We start from the raw sequence: 16,965 nt of genomic DNA, 5'->3' as shown, positions 1-16,965 counted from the left end.
TTATCTCCTGAGTTTACAATGGATTGGATAAAGAATAATGTCCAACAAGGTGGGTGGCCTTTAAAGGAGTTCTCCACTGCCCTGCCTTCCAGAGCTCAGCTCGCAGCGTCCGGAAGTTTATTACTCCGAACGCTGTGTGCGGAGTAATAAGCTTCCGGACGCTGCGAGCGGAGCGCCGGAAGGCAGGGCAGTGGAGAACCCCTTTAATGCCCAGCACTGCCCACCCAACATATCAATAAAATTATATACCAGTCTGCCATGTCTTTTGGTGTTCCTTGTCCCCCTAGGCCGCAGTAACATCCATATCCTAAATACGACAGAGAAGACCTGCCAGTTCCACAGTGAATGGCTCCAGATAATTGAATGATTCCTCTTTTCTGCCGTATCTTTGAGCTGACCAGGTCACCATTAGAGCCTGCAATATAGAAATAAAGAAAGGTTTTGACTGTACCTTTGTCACATGTTATTATGTACATCTGCATCCAGTGAATAGACATAACAGTCAAAGTAGGAATTACCTTTTTACCATTTCTGCTGCTAACTAGCAGCAGTGTCAATTTTTTTCTTTTTTTTACATGTGAAAGCATCAAAGAGATAATGTCCTACCCTATCATTAATCTATAATCTGCTAAATAGATTGGGCACATTTAGTAAAATGGGCATCCTCCTTAACCAAGCAGTGTGTCTTTTTTTACCATAGCTTTTGCTCTCATGCTTTTTAGGATGGGATTATTTTTCACTTTTGTAGATTCTGCATTAATCTCAATGTATTCATATATACAGTACCTGATTTATATACATTTTTATACATAATAATATGATCATTAAAGGCATGGGGACAAGGAATGGATATAAGGCTGCATTCACGCTGCTTTTTACCTATACGGGGACCAGATCCATCTGGGGGATGGGAAAATCGGGCGCTCCGGTATCCCACCCGGACCCCTTCTCAAGCATTTGAATGAGGTGACCGGAGTAACATAGTGACTCCAGTCAGCTAATTTTTGACCCATATCCGGTTTTGTGACCGGACCTAAAACCGTAGTATACTACGGTTGTAGGTCCGGTAACAAAACCGGATACGGGGCAAAAGTGAGCCGATCGGAGTCACTGTTTGACTCCGGTCAGCTCATTAAAGTGAATGGGTTTCGGTGCTGGTCCAGCTGGGGTACGGGAGTGCCTAGTTTTCCCATCCCCCAGCTGGATCCTGCAGCTGTAGGCTGCAAATGTAATGTGAGTGCAGCCTAAGATAATATAATGATGGGCATAGAGGCATACAGGTTCCATATGGCATTTTGTGGCACACATGCCCACAGATGTTCCAGCTGGGCCTATAGATCCTGCAAACTTGTAAGGTGCCGAAGCTAGTATCCCAGCTGGTCTCAGAAAAGGATAATTATTGATAAATATGGCAACCAAGCCGTCCAAGAAAATGTTGCATTCTAGAAGAGAAATTCTGGTTAAACCCTTGCTGTGTGTGGGCTAGCATTATTATGCTGAAAAATGGTAGTTAAAAACTCGGTCATGAATGGCAACGTATGTGTCCGCGTCCTGCACACATTGCTGAGCTGTTAGTGTCCCTCATATCACTACTAGGTATGAGCGTTTGTCATATATGGTGGCTCTCAGATCATCACATGAGCAGTTGGGGCAGTGTGTTGTCCCATAGCAAAGGCAGGAATGAAGCATTCACCACAAGGCCTCCATACTCGAACACCAACCATGGTCGGATCTCATACAGAACCTAAATTTGTCGCTGAAGATGATACAGTTTCAGTCCGTACTAGTCCAGGTTTCTCATTCACGCCACCACTGAAAACAAAGGCAATTGGGGGTGGCTGTCACTGGCAGCCATATAATGGCTGCCGATACACTAAATTGCCTTCTGGTAAGCATGTGGAAATAGTTTGTGCATAGACAGATGCGTAATGAAGGTGCCATCTGTTTCTGGGTGGTGGACATGAAAACTTTAGGAGCTGCTTGTGCTTCTCAGTGGATCAATCTCTCACCAGTAGGTACTCTACTCAAAAGTAGCCTATGAGAATCTTTTTATAGGGCAGCAGGGTAAGCACCTATATGCCTTCTTGTGGTCAGACCCAGTGTCTAATCAAACCACAGATGTAATCATATGCATATCTGCCATAAAGACATAACAGCATGGATAGTTAAATTTTTTTATATTTAAATATTTATCATAATGAACAAAACTGCACATTCACCGAATAAGCACACTGACCCAATAGAGTAAACCACACAAAACGTGCAGTATAGGAATAATCAAAAACCAAAACAATTAATGGCTATGAGGATCATGTGTCTATTGGAAGTACAACACTGGTCTGACAAATAAACCCTAGCAACAGAAGAGCTTAAAGGGGTTATCCAGGAAAAGAAAAAGCGTTTCCTACAAAAACAGCACCACACCTGCCCTATGGTTGTGTGTGGTATTGCAACTTGGCTCCATTCACTTCAATGCAATACTATACACAATTGGAGGACAGTTGTGGTGCTGTATTTTAGACCTCTGCATGACCCTTAATCTCTCCAGTGTGCCTCTCAAGTCTTTCTTCAAGTACCACTCTGTCCATAGAGTTAATATACAGGGTGGGCCATTTATATGGTTACACCTTAATAAAAATGGGAATGGTTGGTGATATTAACTTCCTGTTTGTGGCACATTAGTATATGTGAGGAGGGAAACTTTTCAAGATGGGTGGGGACCATGACGGCCATTTTGAAGTTGGTCATTTTGAATCCAACTTTTGTTTTTTGAATAGGAAGAGGGTAATGTGACACATCAAACTTATTGTGAATTTCACAAGAAAAACAATGATGTGCTTGGTTTTAACGTAACTTTATTCTTTCATGAGTTATTTACTAGTTTCTGACCACTTATAAAATGTGTTCAATGTACTGCCCATTGTGTTGGATTGTCAATGCAACCCTCTTCTCCCACTCTTCACACACTGATAGCAACACCGCAGGAGAAATGCTAGCACAGGCTTCCAGTATCCGTAGTTTCAGGTGCTGCAGAATGGGCAAAACAAAAATTGGAACAGGACCCTCAGTTTACGTAGAAGATTTTGCTCAGTGATGAGGCAAACTTTTATGTGAATGGTGAAGTTAAACAAAACCACTGCTATTGGTCTGACACTAACCCACATTGGATAGATCCCTCCAAGACTGTTGGAACACAAAAATTGATGGTATGATGTGGTATATGGGGTACAAAGATAGTGGGGCCATTCTTCATCAATGGAAACCTCAAGGCCACTGGATATGCAAAATTTCTACGTGATGATGTTTCCCTCTTTATGCACTGAAGCTGGCACGTTCCCTGAGTTTTTCCTGCAAGATGGGTGTCAGGTCCGAGCATTCCTAGATGAACAGTTTCCTTAAAAGTGGATTGGTCCCCAAGGTCTCCCGATCTGACCCCCTTAGACCAGGGGCGGACACAGACAACAGAGGGCCCCTGTGCAAAGAATGTGCCTGGGCCCCCCACCCCCACCCAGGTAATATGTTTTCTAGGTAAGCAGGTAGTACGCCTGCAAGTAGTAAATTAGGTAAGTAGAACATTCTGTAAGTAGGTAGGCAAGTAGTAAGTTTGCAAGTTATTTAGGCAGGTAGTAAGTTCAGTTGGTAGGAAGGCAAGTAAAAGGTTTGCCGCTAGGTAGGTAGGTTATACGTTTGTTAGGTAGGCAGGAAAAGCATTTGCTAGGTAGGTAATATGTTTGTTTGGTAGGTAGGCAGGTATATGTTTGGTTGGTAGGTGGGCAGGTATATGTTTGGTTGGTAGGTGGGTGGTGATGTTACATTTGGTAGGTAGGCCCTTAGTCCAGTGTTTTCCAAACAGGCTTTGGCTGTTTGGGCATGCTGGGAGTTGTAGTTTTGCAACAGCTGGAGGCACTAAGGTTGGGAAACAATGGACTAAGGACCTACCTACCAAACCTGAGTGTCTCCAGCTGTTGCAGATCTATAACTCCCAGCAATGCCTGGACTGCTAAATACTGTCAGGGGAATGCTGGGAGTTGTAGTTTTGCAACAGCTGGAAGTTCCCAGATTGGAAAATACCGACTAAGGCAGTGTTTTCAAAACAGTGTCTCTCCAGGTGGTCCAAAACTACAACTCCCAGCATTCCCGGACAGTCTCTAGCTGTCCAGGCATGCTGGAAGTTATAGTTTTGCAACAGCTGGAGGCACACTGATTTGTAAACATTGGTGTAACCGCCCCCGGACAAAAAATAACAAAAGCAGAGATACACACCATGTCCAACGGGTCACGTCCTATCTTCTCCACAGGCCCTCCAAGGCAGGGGTCACGGCCTGCTCTGTATACTGTGTACAGCTCGGAGCGGCGCCGGGGCGAGAGGAAGCCTGGCAGGAGCAGTGCTGTCAGTAAAGTTTTTCTTTCTTTTGTTTCCGACGAGGGGGGCTGGCATAAGATGGGGAAGGAGGCCCTGCAGATGCTCGCCATGGAGGTATGTGCGGGGCACGCTACTGTAGTCTGACTAATTGGCTGACTGTATGTAGTCAGTCAATGAGCAGTGCACAGTGGCGGCCCCCAGCGGTCAGTGAGTGACAGACACAGTCACTCACTGACAAGAAAGAAAAAAAAGCACAGGGTCGGCGGGCCCCCCTAAAGCTCCGGGCCCCTTACAGGAGTCGGGGTTGTACCCCACTGATGGCGACCCTGGCCCTGACTGTGAGCAGCAGCGGTGCAGCGCTGCTGCTCAGTGTGTGTTGTGTGAGGGGGCCCTCTGCCCTTTCAAAGGGCAGCGGGCCCCCTCACACGCTAGGGCCCCTGTGCAGCTGAACCGGCTGCACATATGGTATGGCCGCCCCTGCCTTAGACTATTATCTTTGGGGTCATCTGAAGGCAATTGTCTATGCTGTGAAGATACGAGATGTGCAGCACCTGAAACTATGGATACTGGAAGCCTGTGCTAGCATTTCTCCTGCGGTGTTGCTATCAGTGTGTGAAGAGTAGGAGAAGAGGGTTGCATTGACAATACAACACAATGGGCAGCACATTGAACATTTTATAAGTGATCAGAAACTTGTAAATAACTCATGAAAGAATAAAGTTACGTTAAAACCAAGAGTTTCAAAAACTGGAGTTTGAAAGCAGGAGGTTGAGATCGCTGTCAGTGTTAATTTCTGAACGCACAAGGTCTACAAAAAATTTTTAAGTGTAATTTTGACTGTCTGTTTTTTCCTATACATTTGTGAAATCCCCATTACTAGATGGCCTCCATGTTGGAAAATGCAGTCCAATGTACATCCTGTTCAATGTATGCAATCCTTGAACAACAGTTTGAGGGTGCATATTGTTGTGCGAGATGTGTGCTAGTTGTCCGTTTGGAAGCCCAGATCCTGCATCTAGAGGGGCGACTGGCAACAATGAGAAGCATTAACAACATGGAGAGGAGTCTCCTGCTCACTGAGCAGGCACTCTCGGGAGTAGAGGTGGGGGAGGACAGTGGGACGGAGTTGCAGGACAGTCAGGCAGTTAGCTGGGTTACAGTTAGAAAGAGGGGTAGGGGAAAAAGTGTCAGGGAGGCTAGTCCTGAACTGGCACACCCCAACAAGTTTGCCCGCTTGGCAGATGAGGGGGATGCCATTACAGAGCTAGGAGAACTGCAGCAGGATACCACCTCTGACCGCCAGGGGGGTGTCTGCTCCAGTAAGGAGGGAGGGAGGAGTACAGGGCAGGCCAGACAGGTACTAGTGGTGGGGGACTCAATTATTAGGGGGACAGACAGGGCAATCTGTCACAAAGACCGGGATCGCCGAACAATGTGTTGTCTGCCTGGTGCACGAGTTCGGCACATCGCGGATCGGGTTGACAGGTTGTTGGGCGGGGCTGGAGAGGACCCAGCAGTCATGGTACATATTGGCACCAATGACAAAGTAAGAGGTAGGTGGAGTGTCCTTAAAAATGATTTCAGGGATTTAGGCCGCAAGCTTAAGGCAAGGACCTCCAAGGTAGTCTTTTCTGAAATACTACCAGTACCACGAGCCGCACCAGAGAGGCAGCGGGAGATCAGGGAGGTAAACAAGTGGCTCAGAAGCTGGTGTAGGAAGGAAGGGTTTGGGTTCATGGAGAACTGGGCTGACTTCGCTGTCGGTTACCGGCTCTACCGTCGGGACGGGCTGCACCTCAATGGGGAGGGTGCAGCTTTGCTTGGGGAGAAGATGGCTAGAAGGGTGGAGGAGTGTTTAAACTAGGGACTTGGGGGGAGGGAACCTACAGCAAAGAGGGGGAAGATAGTGTAGATAGAGAGGTGGGAATTATAAATGTACCTGGGGGTGGAGCAGAGGGAGGGGTTAGAATAGTTAATAGGAATAAGCTTCATATGAAAATAAAACTTAGACCCTTGAATCCCATTAACCCCAATAACATAAAGGATGGAAATGTAAAGTGTATGTTCACAAATGCCAGAAGCCTAGCAAATAAAATGGGGGAGCTTGAGGCCTTGATACTGGAGGAACATATTGATATAGTTGGGGTCACTGAGACATGGCTGGACTCCTCGCATGACTGGGCTGTCAATCTGCAGGGGTTTACATTGTTTCGCAAGGATAGAATGAACAGAAAAGGTGGTGGAGTCTGTCTGTATGTAAGAAGTGGTATGAAAGTCAGTGTGAACGATGCCATAGTGTGTGATGATTCTGAGGATGTGGAATCATTGTGGGTAGAATTACAAAAGGAGGGAAATACTGAAAAAATAGTATTTGGTGTAATCTACAGACCCCCTAATATCACTGAAGAGATAGAAGTTCAGCTTCATAAACAAATAGAGAGGGCCGCCCGGGCAGGTACAGTGGTAATAATGGGAGATTTTAACTATCCAGATATAGATTGGGGTCCGGGGTTGGCTAAAACTACAAAGGGGCGACAATTCCTAAATTTATTGCAGGATAATTTTATGGGCCAGTTTGTGGAGGACCCAACAAGAAGTGATGCCTTGTTGGATCTGATCATTTCCAACAACGCAGAGCTGGTTGGTAATGTAACTGTGCGGGAAAACCTTGGTAATAGCGACCACAATATAGTTACTTTTGACTTAAAATGTAGAAAACAAAGACAGGCGGGGAAGGCAAAAACATATAACTTTAAAAAGGCAAATTTCCCTGGGCTGAGATCTGCACTACAGGACATAGACTGGGGGGAGGTGTTCTCAAATACTGATACAGAAGGTAAATGGGACATCTTTAAATCAACTCTAAATAACTATACAGCTAAATATATACCAAAGGGGAACAAATATAAACGATTAAAACTAAATCCTACATGGCTGACACATGATGTTAAAAGAGCAATAAACAACAAAAAAAATAGCCTTCAAAAATTACAAATCTGATGGGTCAGCTATAACATTTAAACAGTACAAGGAGCTTAATAAAATCTGTAAAAATGTAATAAAAACAGCAAAAATTCAAAATGAGAGACAGGTGGCCAAAGAAAGCAAAACTAATCCTAAATATTTTTTTAGACATATAAATGCAAAAAAAACAAGGACAGAGCATGTAGGACCCCTTAATAATGATAATGGGGAGGTTGTCACAGGCGATCAAGAGAAGGCGGAGCTACTGAATGGGTTCTTTAGTTCTGTATACACTATGGAAGAAGGAGCTGACATTGGCCAGGTCAGTGCTGGTAACACATCATGTAATGTACTGAACTGGCTTAATGTAGAGATGGTACAAGGTAAGTTAAGTGATATAAATGTAAGCAAATCCCCAGGACCGGATGGACTACACCCAAGAGTTCTTAGAGAGGTAAGTTCAGTAATATCTGTACCCCTGTTCATGATATTTAGAGATTCTATGGTGTCTGGTATTGTGCCAAGGGACTGGCGCAAGGCGAATGTGGTGCCAATCTTCAAAAAGGGCTCTAGGTCTTCCCCAGGAAACTATAGACCGGTAAGTTTAACGTGCATTGTGGGTAAATTGTTTGAAGGACTTATAAGGGATTACATACAGGAATACATAGGGGATAATTGTATTATAAGTGATAGCCAGCATGGGTTTACTAAGGATAGAAGTTGTCAAACCAATCTAATTTGCTTTTATGAAGAGGTGAGTAGAAGCCTTGACAGAGGAATGGCTGTGGATATAGTGTTTCTGGATTTTGCTAAAGCATTTGATACTGTCCCTCATAGAAGTCTGCCAGGTAAGTTAAGGTCTTTGGGTTTGGAAATTTTAGTTTGTAACTGGATTGAACACTGGCTCATGGATCGTACCCAGAGAGTGGTGGTCAATGATTCGTACTCTGATTGGTCCCCGGTTATTAGTGGTGTACCCCAAGGTTCTGTACTGGGCCCGCTGTTGTTTAATTTATTTATTAATGATATAGAGGATGGTATTAACAGCTCTGTTTCTATCTTTGCAGATGACACCAAGCTTTGTAGCACAGTACAGTCTATAGAGGATGTGCATAAGTTACAAGATGACTTGGATAGACTAAGTGTCTGGGCATCCACTTGGCAAATGAGGTTCAATGTGGATAAATGTAAAGTTATGCATCTGGGTACTAATAACCTGCATGCATCGTATGTCTTAGGGGGGATTAAACTGGCAGAGTCACTGGTAGAGAAGGATCTGGGTGTACTTGTAGATCACAGACTACAGAATAGCATGCAATGTCAGGCTGCTGCTTCCAAAGCCGGCAGGATATTGTCATGTATCAAAAGAGGCATGGACTCAAGGGACAGGGACATAATACTCCCCCTTTATAAATCATTGGTACGGCCTTACCTGGAATATGCTGTTCAGTTTTGGGCACCTGTCCATAAAAGGGACACTGCGGAGTTGGAAAGGGTGCAGAGACGCGCGACTAAACTAATATGGGGAATGGAACATCTTAGCTATGAGGAGCGATTAAAGGAGTTACAATTGTTTAGTCTTGAGAAGAGACGTTTAAGGGGGGATATGATAAACGTATATAAGTATATTAATGGCCCATACAAAAAATATGGAGAAAAACTGTTCCAGGTTAAACCCCCCCAAAGGACGAGGGGGCACTCCCTCCGTCTGGAGAAGAAAAAGTTTAGTCTCAAGGGGCGACACGCCTTCTTTACCATGAGAACTGTGAACTTATGGAACAGTCTACCTCAGGAACTGGTCACAGCAGGAACAATTAACAGCTTTAAAACAGGATTAGATACATTCCTGGAACAAAATAAGATTAATGCTTATGAAGAAATATAAAATCTCATCCCTTCCCCAATATCGCGCCACACCCCTACCCCTTAATTCCCTGGTTGAACTTGATGGACATATGTCTTTTTTCGACCGTACTAACTATGTAACTATGTAACTATGTAACATTATTGTTTTTCTTGTGAAATTCCCAATAAGTTTGATGTGTCACATGACCCTCTTCCTATTGAAAAAACGAAAGTTGGATTTAAAATGGCCACCATGGTCCCCATCCATCTTGAAAAGTTTCCCCCCTCACATATACTAATGTGCCACAAACAGGAAGTCAATATCACCAAGCATTCCCATTTTATTAAGGTGTATCCATATAAATGGACCACCCTGTAGAATAAAGTGTTTACATTTTGTCTATCTGTACATCTTTTGGCATCAATATGCTCCAAGGGCAACAGGTGAGAGTCAAATAAATGAGTAGTCAAGGTCATAGACGCTCTCAACCAGTATGGTAGGAGGGAATGTTTGGTGATCATACTATTTGGCACAAATAGTATAAAACTGGGATACTGGGAAAATTCCCAGTCGGCCGCCCAACGCAGTCGCATGGAAAGAAGAGCCCACCCACACTGGCACACAAGGTCCTGACACAAGTTTTAGGACCTTGAATGCATTGGTTGCATTGTTACAGAGCTTAGAGCTATAAGCTTCCAGCCCTGCCAATCCCTTCAGTACCTGTCAGGAGGCCGCGCAGGACAGCAGCAGCACGATGGGAGTCATGGCATGGATTGGACGAGGATATGCCGTCATCACACTGCCTACGCTAGTATGCAGAAGTTACTGCAACAGACAAAATGGCTGTGTGTGGTCGCAATGGAAAGGTAAGTTGTCTTTATTAATTTTTTTTTTTTTTTTTTTTTTACAAATATTGCTGGAAAAGGGGGGCAACTACCCTGCTTAAATTATTAAAAGAGCTAAGGGAGACTGCCTAACTACCTAATATAAGGAGGAAGCCTGGCTACCTATGTGCCCAATATAAGGGGGGAGGTCTTCCTGCCTGATATGGAAGGAAGGGGATATATACCTACATATACACAGTATTTATGTTGTAGAAGTGTCTGAAAACAATTATCTTCCTGTTTTTGGTCAGTGTTCTGCTGAGCTATGTGAATACCACATTTTCACTTTGTAAATACTTTGGGAATTTTTGTTGTTTTGAGAACAAGTGGAACCTTTGAAGGTGTTTTATTTTTTTTTCAACCACTAAGGGACTTTTTGCGCAATACAGTTACAGCAGAATGAAACTTATTTGATAGTTTTAGATATTTATTCTGAATAGGTTCTAAAGAAGAAGTATCGTGAACAAAAACCTATCCCCAATCCGCATGATAGGGCATAAGTTTAAGAACCTGGGGGGGGGGGCAGAGCTCTGGGGCCCCCTGTGATTTCCTGTATGGAGCCCTTGCCCTCCTCCGTAGCAGCGCGTCATGCCCCCAACCTGAAGCGGGGGCCGCCACGCCCCTTCTATATAGCTCTATGGAAGAGCCAAAGATTGCCAGACTGCTCTCCCATAGAGCTATATGGAAGGGGGTGTGGCGGCCCCCACTTTGGGTGGGAGTCTTGATGCGCCGCTGTGGAAGAGAGTCGGGGCTCCATACAGGAGATCATGGGGGGTCCCAGCGCTCGGTCACCCCGAGATCTAAAACTTATATATAAGATTTTGTCCACGATACTTATCCTTTAATTGGGAGTAAGCAGCCGAAGACACCTTTGGCAGCAGCTTATTTCCAATTAGAACAGAAGAAAGCGCAAAAAAACATGTTAAACATGTCTAATCTTTCTTTTCTCCAGCATCTATCACTAGGGTGAATTAGGACATCCCTATACATGGTTAACTGGTCCCACCAAAATAAGTGGGTTTAGAAATCATTCGTCTATGTATATTGCCATCTTAAGTCAAATGAGAAATTGAATAAGTAGATGGCAACTTCTCATCTTTTCAAGAATATTTAACACACATTTTGCCTTAAAATGTGGAAAGCATTCAATAAATTCTGCCTTAAAATGTGGAAAGCATTCACAACACGATTCTTTCATATGGTGACCGGATCCAGGTGGGAGATGGGAAAACCGGGCGCCCCTGTATCTCAGCCGGGTCCGGCCCACATCTCATTCGTTTGAATGAGTCGACCGGAGTAAGATAGTGAAAATTACTTCAGTTATATGTTCAGTATATTTATAAATTATTTTGTTCTGCTGTAAATGTCTGATATTTGAAAATATCATGAGTTTAATTTGAGAATATAAACTCTGTTCCATTTATAGAACACACATCTTTACCATATATTCCATAGATCATCAGGGACCTGCCGTGCATTAAGTCCCAGTGCATCAGGAAGTACATTTTTGTCCAATGTCCTTAAGGGGTTAAGGGTCTTAAGTGTGGCAGATAAATTAAACACTGTGCCATCCAAAACCTAGTCCCTTAATGGAAGGCTAATTTACATGATGGCTATGGGTCCCCTCCGTTTTATCTACACCATTGCCTCTTTATGTCTGTGTATATATACATATATATATATATATATATATATATATATATATATTATATATTATTTTTCCTGGTAGGTATTTCTACCGATCTTTAAAGTGTACCTATCATTAGCAAAAGCTTTTTCTATAATGTAGATAATACTATTGTAAGTATATTAAGTACCATTCTAAGTATATTTGGGCTCTGTACACCGAGGACAAGCAGGGCTCTGTACACTGAGGCTCTATGACATGCCCTCGGCTCACACAGCAGGAAGACTGAGAAGTCCGGAGCCTGCACAGAGCCCTGCTTGTCCCAGCCTCACTTCATGTATTTTGTCGACACACAGGCAATAACTGCAGGGACAGCATTTTTTTTAACCCAAAATGATCCCCTTTTTTAACCAAGGTATACTACAAATATAAATATAATGGCATTATCTACATTATATAAAAAGTTTTAGCTAACGACAGGTACACTTTAAACCGGGACTGCTCCAAGTGTATCGTTGTCGACCATCTTCTCTAAACACTGCGGCTGCATCTTTTCCAGGCTGCTTGTTTTGGACAACTGCTTCAGCGGAAATCATAGCTTTTAATTGTTAAAAAGAAAGAGAGAATGAATCGTGTTTCTTCCTCAACAAACCTCTTCATCTTACATTTAAGTGAATGATGCACCAGTCACATTTTCCTGTGTGGTTTCTTAATGTGCTATGTGCTCTGCCAGCAACCAACTATGTGCTAAATTGAAAATGCCACCATCCCACCTGCTAGGAAGTTTAACTCTGAATGATCCTGAGATCTTTGTATGCACTAAAATATTATTTAGCATAGTTCTTGAATAAACCTCAGTATAAGTACAACTACCACAATATTGTGTTATTGGCAGCATGGACTGTTAACTGATGACGTGATATTTATTGCATTTTCTTAATTATAGGGTCTAGGAAATATAAACTTTAATACAAATCTACAACAAAGTAGTACAGATGCAAGTCAATATGGTTTTAAAAAACCCTGTTAATGTAGACAGGAATAATTGCAATACACTGGTTAAAATCCATGTCTACACAACACTTTGTATGTAACAAAGACCCGATTACATTACAGTTTGTTGCAGTGTTTGTTTTTCATCTTTTTAGCTAATAACAGAACTTCAAATGCACTTCGGAGGCCCTTGGGTAAAACATTTGGTACCCCCTCTCCACTTTAGTAACTATATACTGTTGAAGTCTTGAGTTGCCAAAACTAAGTTTTTCACAATTCCTAGTGCAGTGTCCTGGTACCCGTATCCTAGCTACAAATATGTAAAGTTTTTGTGTGGCTGAGGAACCTCTTGCTAAATCTGTATTTGGGGTATTGTAAGTTAATTTGTATAACTGTCTTTGTTATATGACACTGCCATTACAGAATATATAAGGGTTAACATTTGAATATTCTGTATAAGATAGGTCACATAACACAGACTCCCTAGCTAGTTTCTACATAGAAGCTTCTGGAAAAGCTAAGAAAAGAGTATCCAGGTCTAGCCCTTATTTCCACAGAGCAATCCAAAAAAAAAATTAAGACAGACCTCACTGAAATTTAGTAGCACACCAAAAAATTAACAATATCAATTTTATTCAGAGAAAAAATATTAGTACAGAAAAACAACATATTGCACACGTAGTTGTTTAGCAATTGATGACATAAACCACATTAAAAGCAATTAAAACTTCTGGCTCACTAGAACCAGTACACAACCTAGGGGATGGGCCATGAACCCCCTCACCTAAACTGACACCCGTCCTCAACTATTGTAGCTGATGATGATGATAAATATACCAACCATTAGTCCAGTCTAATTGCAAACATGCAATACAGTAATCGATACTATAGATAACAAAGTGCAAAATAAAAGCAATGTATCATATAAAGTGCTCAGTGCCTTTACAAAAACAAGACAATAAACTAATGACAAGTAAATATGAAAGGTGCAACTGGAACCAATAAGCTAATACTTCCATATCCTAGTATCCCAAATAAGAAGCGAGCATCCCAGACCAGAGTAGGGCTGGTAAACATGGTGCAAAAAATGAAGGAGGACGGGTCACTGAGAACCCCACACGTTCCGTTGCCTAAATGGCAACTTTCTCAGAGGGCTGGACCAAAAAACGATTTAGTCTGACTGAAGCCAAGGAAGTCTGGGAAAATCTCCTAGCTCTGCTCCTGCTGGGGAGACCAGTCAGGACAGAGAAAAGTCTAAACACCTAGTCAGAGTCGGCCTCCTAGGTCAAGTTAGTAAAGCTCAGGTTTAGTTAGTAATCGGTTTCTGATTCAAGCATGATCACAGCAATCTACACTGTGAGAGTTTAATTCTTCCGATATCATGTTTCCAACTCCAATAAGGAGAATCTTATAGCCAGATATGGACAACCAGCAAGCAAGGACCCTTGTGTGAAACACGTATCTCTTTCTATACTTCCAGTCACAGTTAGTGCTGCGTGGCTAAACAGGCCACATAAGCTTTCTTCAGAGTAAGCCCTGCATTTAAGGTATTGTGCCACAAACCCATGAGCAAAGTTTCAAGAAACTGCACCACAGTGTAACCCGTGTAGTCTGAGCCCATTTGGATGCATCTTAATCTGCAACTGCATTTGTACAACTACCTCACTTGTATCACCACTAAAAAAGTGATAGAAGCACAGAAGAGACTTTTCAGGTACGTGTGTCTAAGTTTTTAGTTTTTCAGCTATTTGGTCTTTTGTAGTGAAAGAGAACTGCAGCAACACCCCTTTTTCAGTATTAACCGCAATATAGGAGAACCCTATACTATTAGACTATTAAGTTGCAACACCTATTTTAGGCACCTTGATAAAAGCTATGTTTTATAATTAACTTCAGAATTTGAAATAGAGAGTTTGATCACACACTTTGGTGACGTTCCCCAGGAAGTAGAATGGTTTTCTCCCATTGAAATCAATCGGAGAGCTCAGATACCTCTTGAGCTTTATTTTAAAGAGGTTTTTGTGAAAGTTGGTGTGGTTTTTGTGAAACAGTGTCCAAAACCACATTTTTTAGGCCCCATTCCAGCTGTATGAAAAACCAGTGCCCCAAAAAACTTCCAGAAACTGCTGTTTTTTTAGGTGCATTTTATACAAGTTGTTTTTGTCTGTGTGGCTATGCTCTTACATTGATTACTAAAAAGAATCCAACACAGATAACGGCTGTATAGTTGCTGATCAGTGTTCATTATTGAGCTATACAAGTTTTTCTATATTCTGTACAAAACTAATTTCAGGCAAAATCCAAGGGGTTAGTTACAGAAATGTAGCAGGTATGAATCAGGTATGTGGTAGATTTGCAGCTGTCAAGTATAAAGTGCAAGGGCATAACACAGAGAGTATTTAAGTGAGTCAATACACAATATACACCTAAATATCTGGCACAGGCAAGCGCAAATGTGTTTTAAATATGTTGCCTTTTTCTCTGTACAATTCACAATGACATCCTGCAGTCTAGAAGAGAAGCCCTGTTTTTTAGGGTGCATGGACACCACGTTTTTGCTATCCAGTTCCCGTATACCGTTTCAAGTTAAAAACCGTACGGAACCGTATAGAAAACCGTATGCATTGACTTAACATTGTAAACCATATGTCGAACGCATCATCCGATTTAGTCCGTTTTGCGTCTTATACAGTTTTGTGTGCTTTTTTTTTTTTTACCGTACCCAAAACCGTAGACTACCACGTTCTTTGGTCTGGGTGAAAAACCATATTAAACCGTATATGTTTTTTTTTTAACATGGGAGTCAATAGGAACCATACAGAACTGTATGTGTGTACGGTTCCATCTGGTTTTCACCATACAGTTTTTAACTTTGCACAGTTTTTTTTTCTTGGAATATTAATCAAACAAGTGAAACTTTATTCAAAATGGAGTGAAAAGCTAAAAACTTATGCCTTTTTTTTTCTTAAAAAACGGATGCAACCGGACATCCTTTTTTAAACCGTATACAGTTTTTAACCGTATACAGGTTAAAATTTGTACACACATTTTGATACAGTTTATATATATATATATATATATATATATATATGCTATATAGACATGATTTGTACAGATATCATCTTTAGCTACCTTTACAGTTGCATTGCATTTACATATATGAAAGACTTGCAATATATAGACATTCATATCTATAAAAAAAATAAAAAATTCACTGCTCAGGGAAAAAAATATAACATTACTGTTCTTTTATTTAAGCATTATTTACATGTATAGAAATAGAAATTAAATCCCCAATAACAAAGCGGTATAATCCCAAATGTTGCCTAAAGTGGTTGTAAGTCTTTCCGAATTTCCATGCAGAATTCGGTCGGAAAATTGTGCTTGGAAATTCTGCTAAATCTACTGCACATTAACTTCAGTGGGGATTCCACTGTTCCATTCACACTGCAAAATTCCATATTCCGCAAAATTATAACACGTCTTAAAATTTAGCAGAATACAGTTCAGAGCCCCATTGAAGAATTCTAGCGGAATCTGTGTTTTAAAAACTGAATTCTGCTCAAATTCTTTAAAACTGTGAAAAATCCAAAGTCTGCTTTTCTGTGTGGAATTTTCACGGAATAGCCTTAAAATAATTCCCTAAATAAAAATGTTAAATGTCATAAATAAAAAATAACTAACACAGGTTCATTTTGGAAATTGTCTTCAAACTGCTGAAATATTACACAAAAATATGTAAAATTTTTCTGATAATACTTACAGCTACATAGGAAAACCATGAGGAAGATTTCAAGTTCCATGAATGAGCCAGCAGGGTAATGATGTCTCTCTGATGTTCCACTTTGCTATGAGTCTATTAACCTTCAATTCCTTTATAAACTTTTTTCTTCCCCTTCACGTTCTATTACATGTCTCCCCAGACATAGGCTGCCTAAGTCTTTTCCTGTGTGTGTCCTGGCTTTCGTAGTCCTGGCAGGTGGCCCAGGAATTTCATGGGTTTAAGCGAAAACATGGGCTGCTGAAAGTTCTCTTTGTGTTCTGTATGTAATCGTTAATTTCTAATGATAATTTGTTTTCTCTTAATCCTAACAGAAAATGTATTAAATTAAATGCTAAATAATGAAATAACCTCCCTATAGGAGCCCCCTATAACTTGTTAATAATAGAGGGAGGGATATTTTGTAAGTAATTCATGATTCCCTTACATCCTATCGGCACAAGTGGGGAACCAGCAAGAAGATAGCCTATCAGGGAGGATCTTCCAGCTGAACAGTTCAGAATAGAC

General features: G+C 41.7%; 1 protein-coding gene across 1 annotated transcript in view; it reads right to left on the bottom strand.

Moving 5' to 3' along the window:
* Positions 1 to 16,573, bottom strand: part of PLA2G10 (phospholipase A2 group X) — a 33,184-nt gene extending 16,611 nt beyond the window's left edge. Inside the window, exons 1-2 of the mRNA XM_056534580.1 lie at positions 16,441 to 16,573; positions 250 to 415 (exon numbers count right to left, since the gene is read on the bottom strand). Of these exons, the coding sequence (XP_056390555.1) occupies positions 250 to 415; positions 16,441 to 16,480 (206 nt within the window). The 5' untranslated portion in view covers positions 16,481 to 16,573. The remainder of the gene's footprint in view (positions 1 to 249; positions 416 to 16,440) is intronic.
* Between the last annotated feature and the right edge of the window lie 392 nt (positions 16,574 to 16,965).

The sequence above is a fragment of the Hyla sarda genome, chromosome 8, assembly GCF_029499605.1.
Source record: "Hyla sarda isolate aHylSar1 chromosome 8, aHylSar1.hap1, whole genome shotgun sequence".
Classification (NCBI taxonomy): Eukaryota; Metazoa; Chordata; class Amphibia; order Anura; family Hylidae; genus Hyla; species Hyla sarda.
Note: the sequence above shows the minus strand (reverse complement) of the source record. Positions and strands in the feature narration are given on the sequence as shown.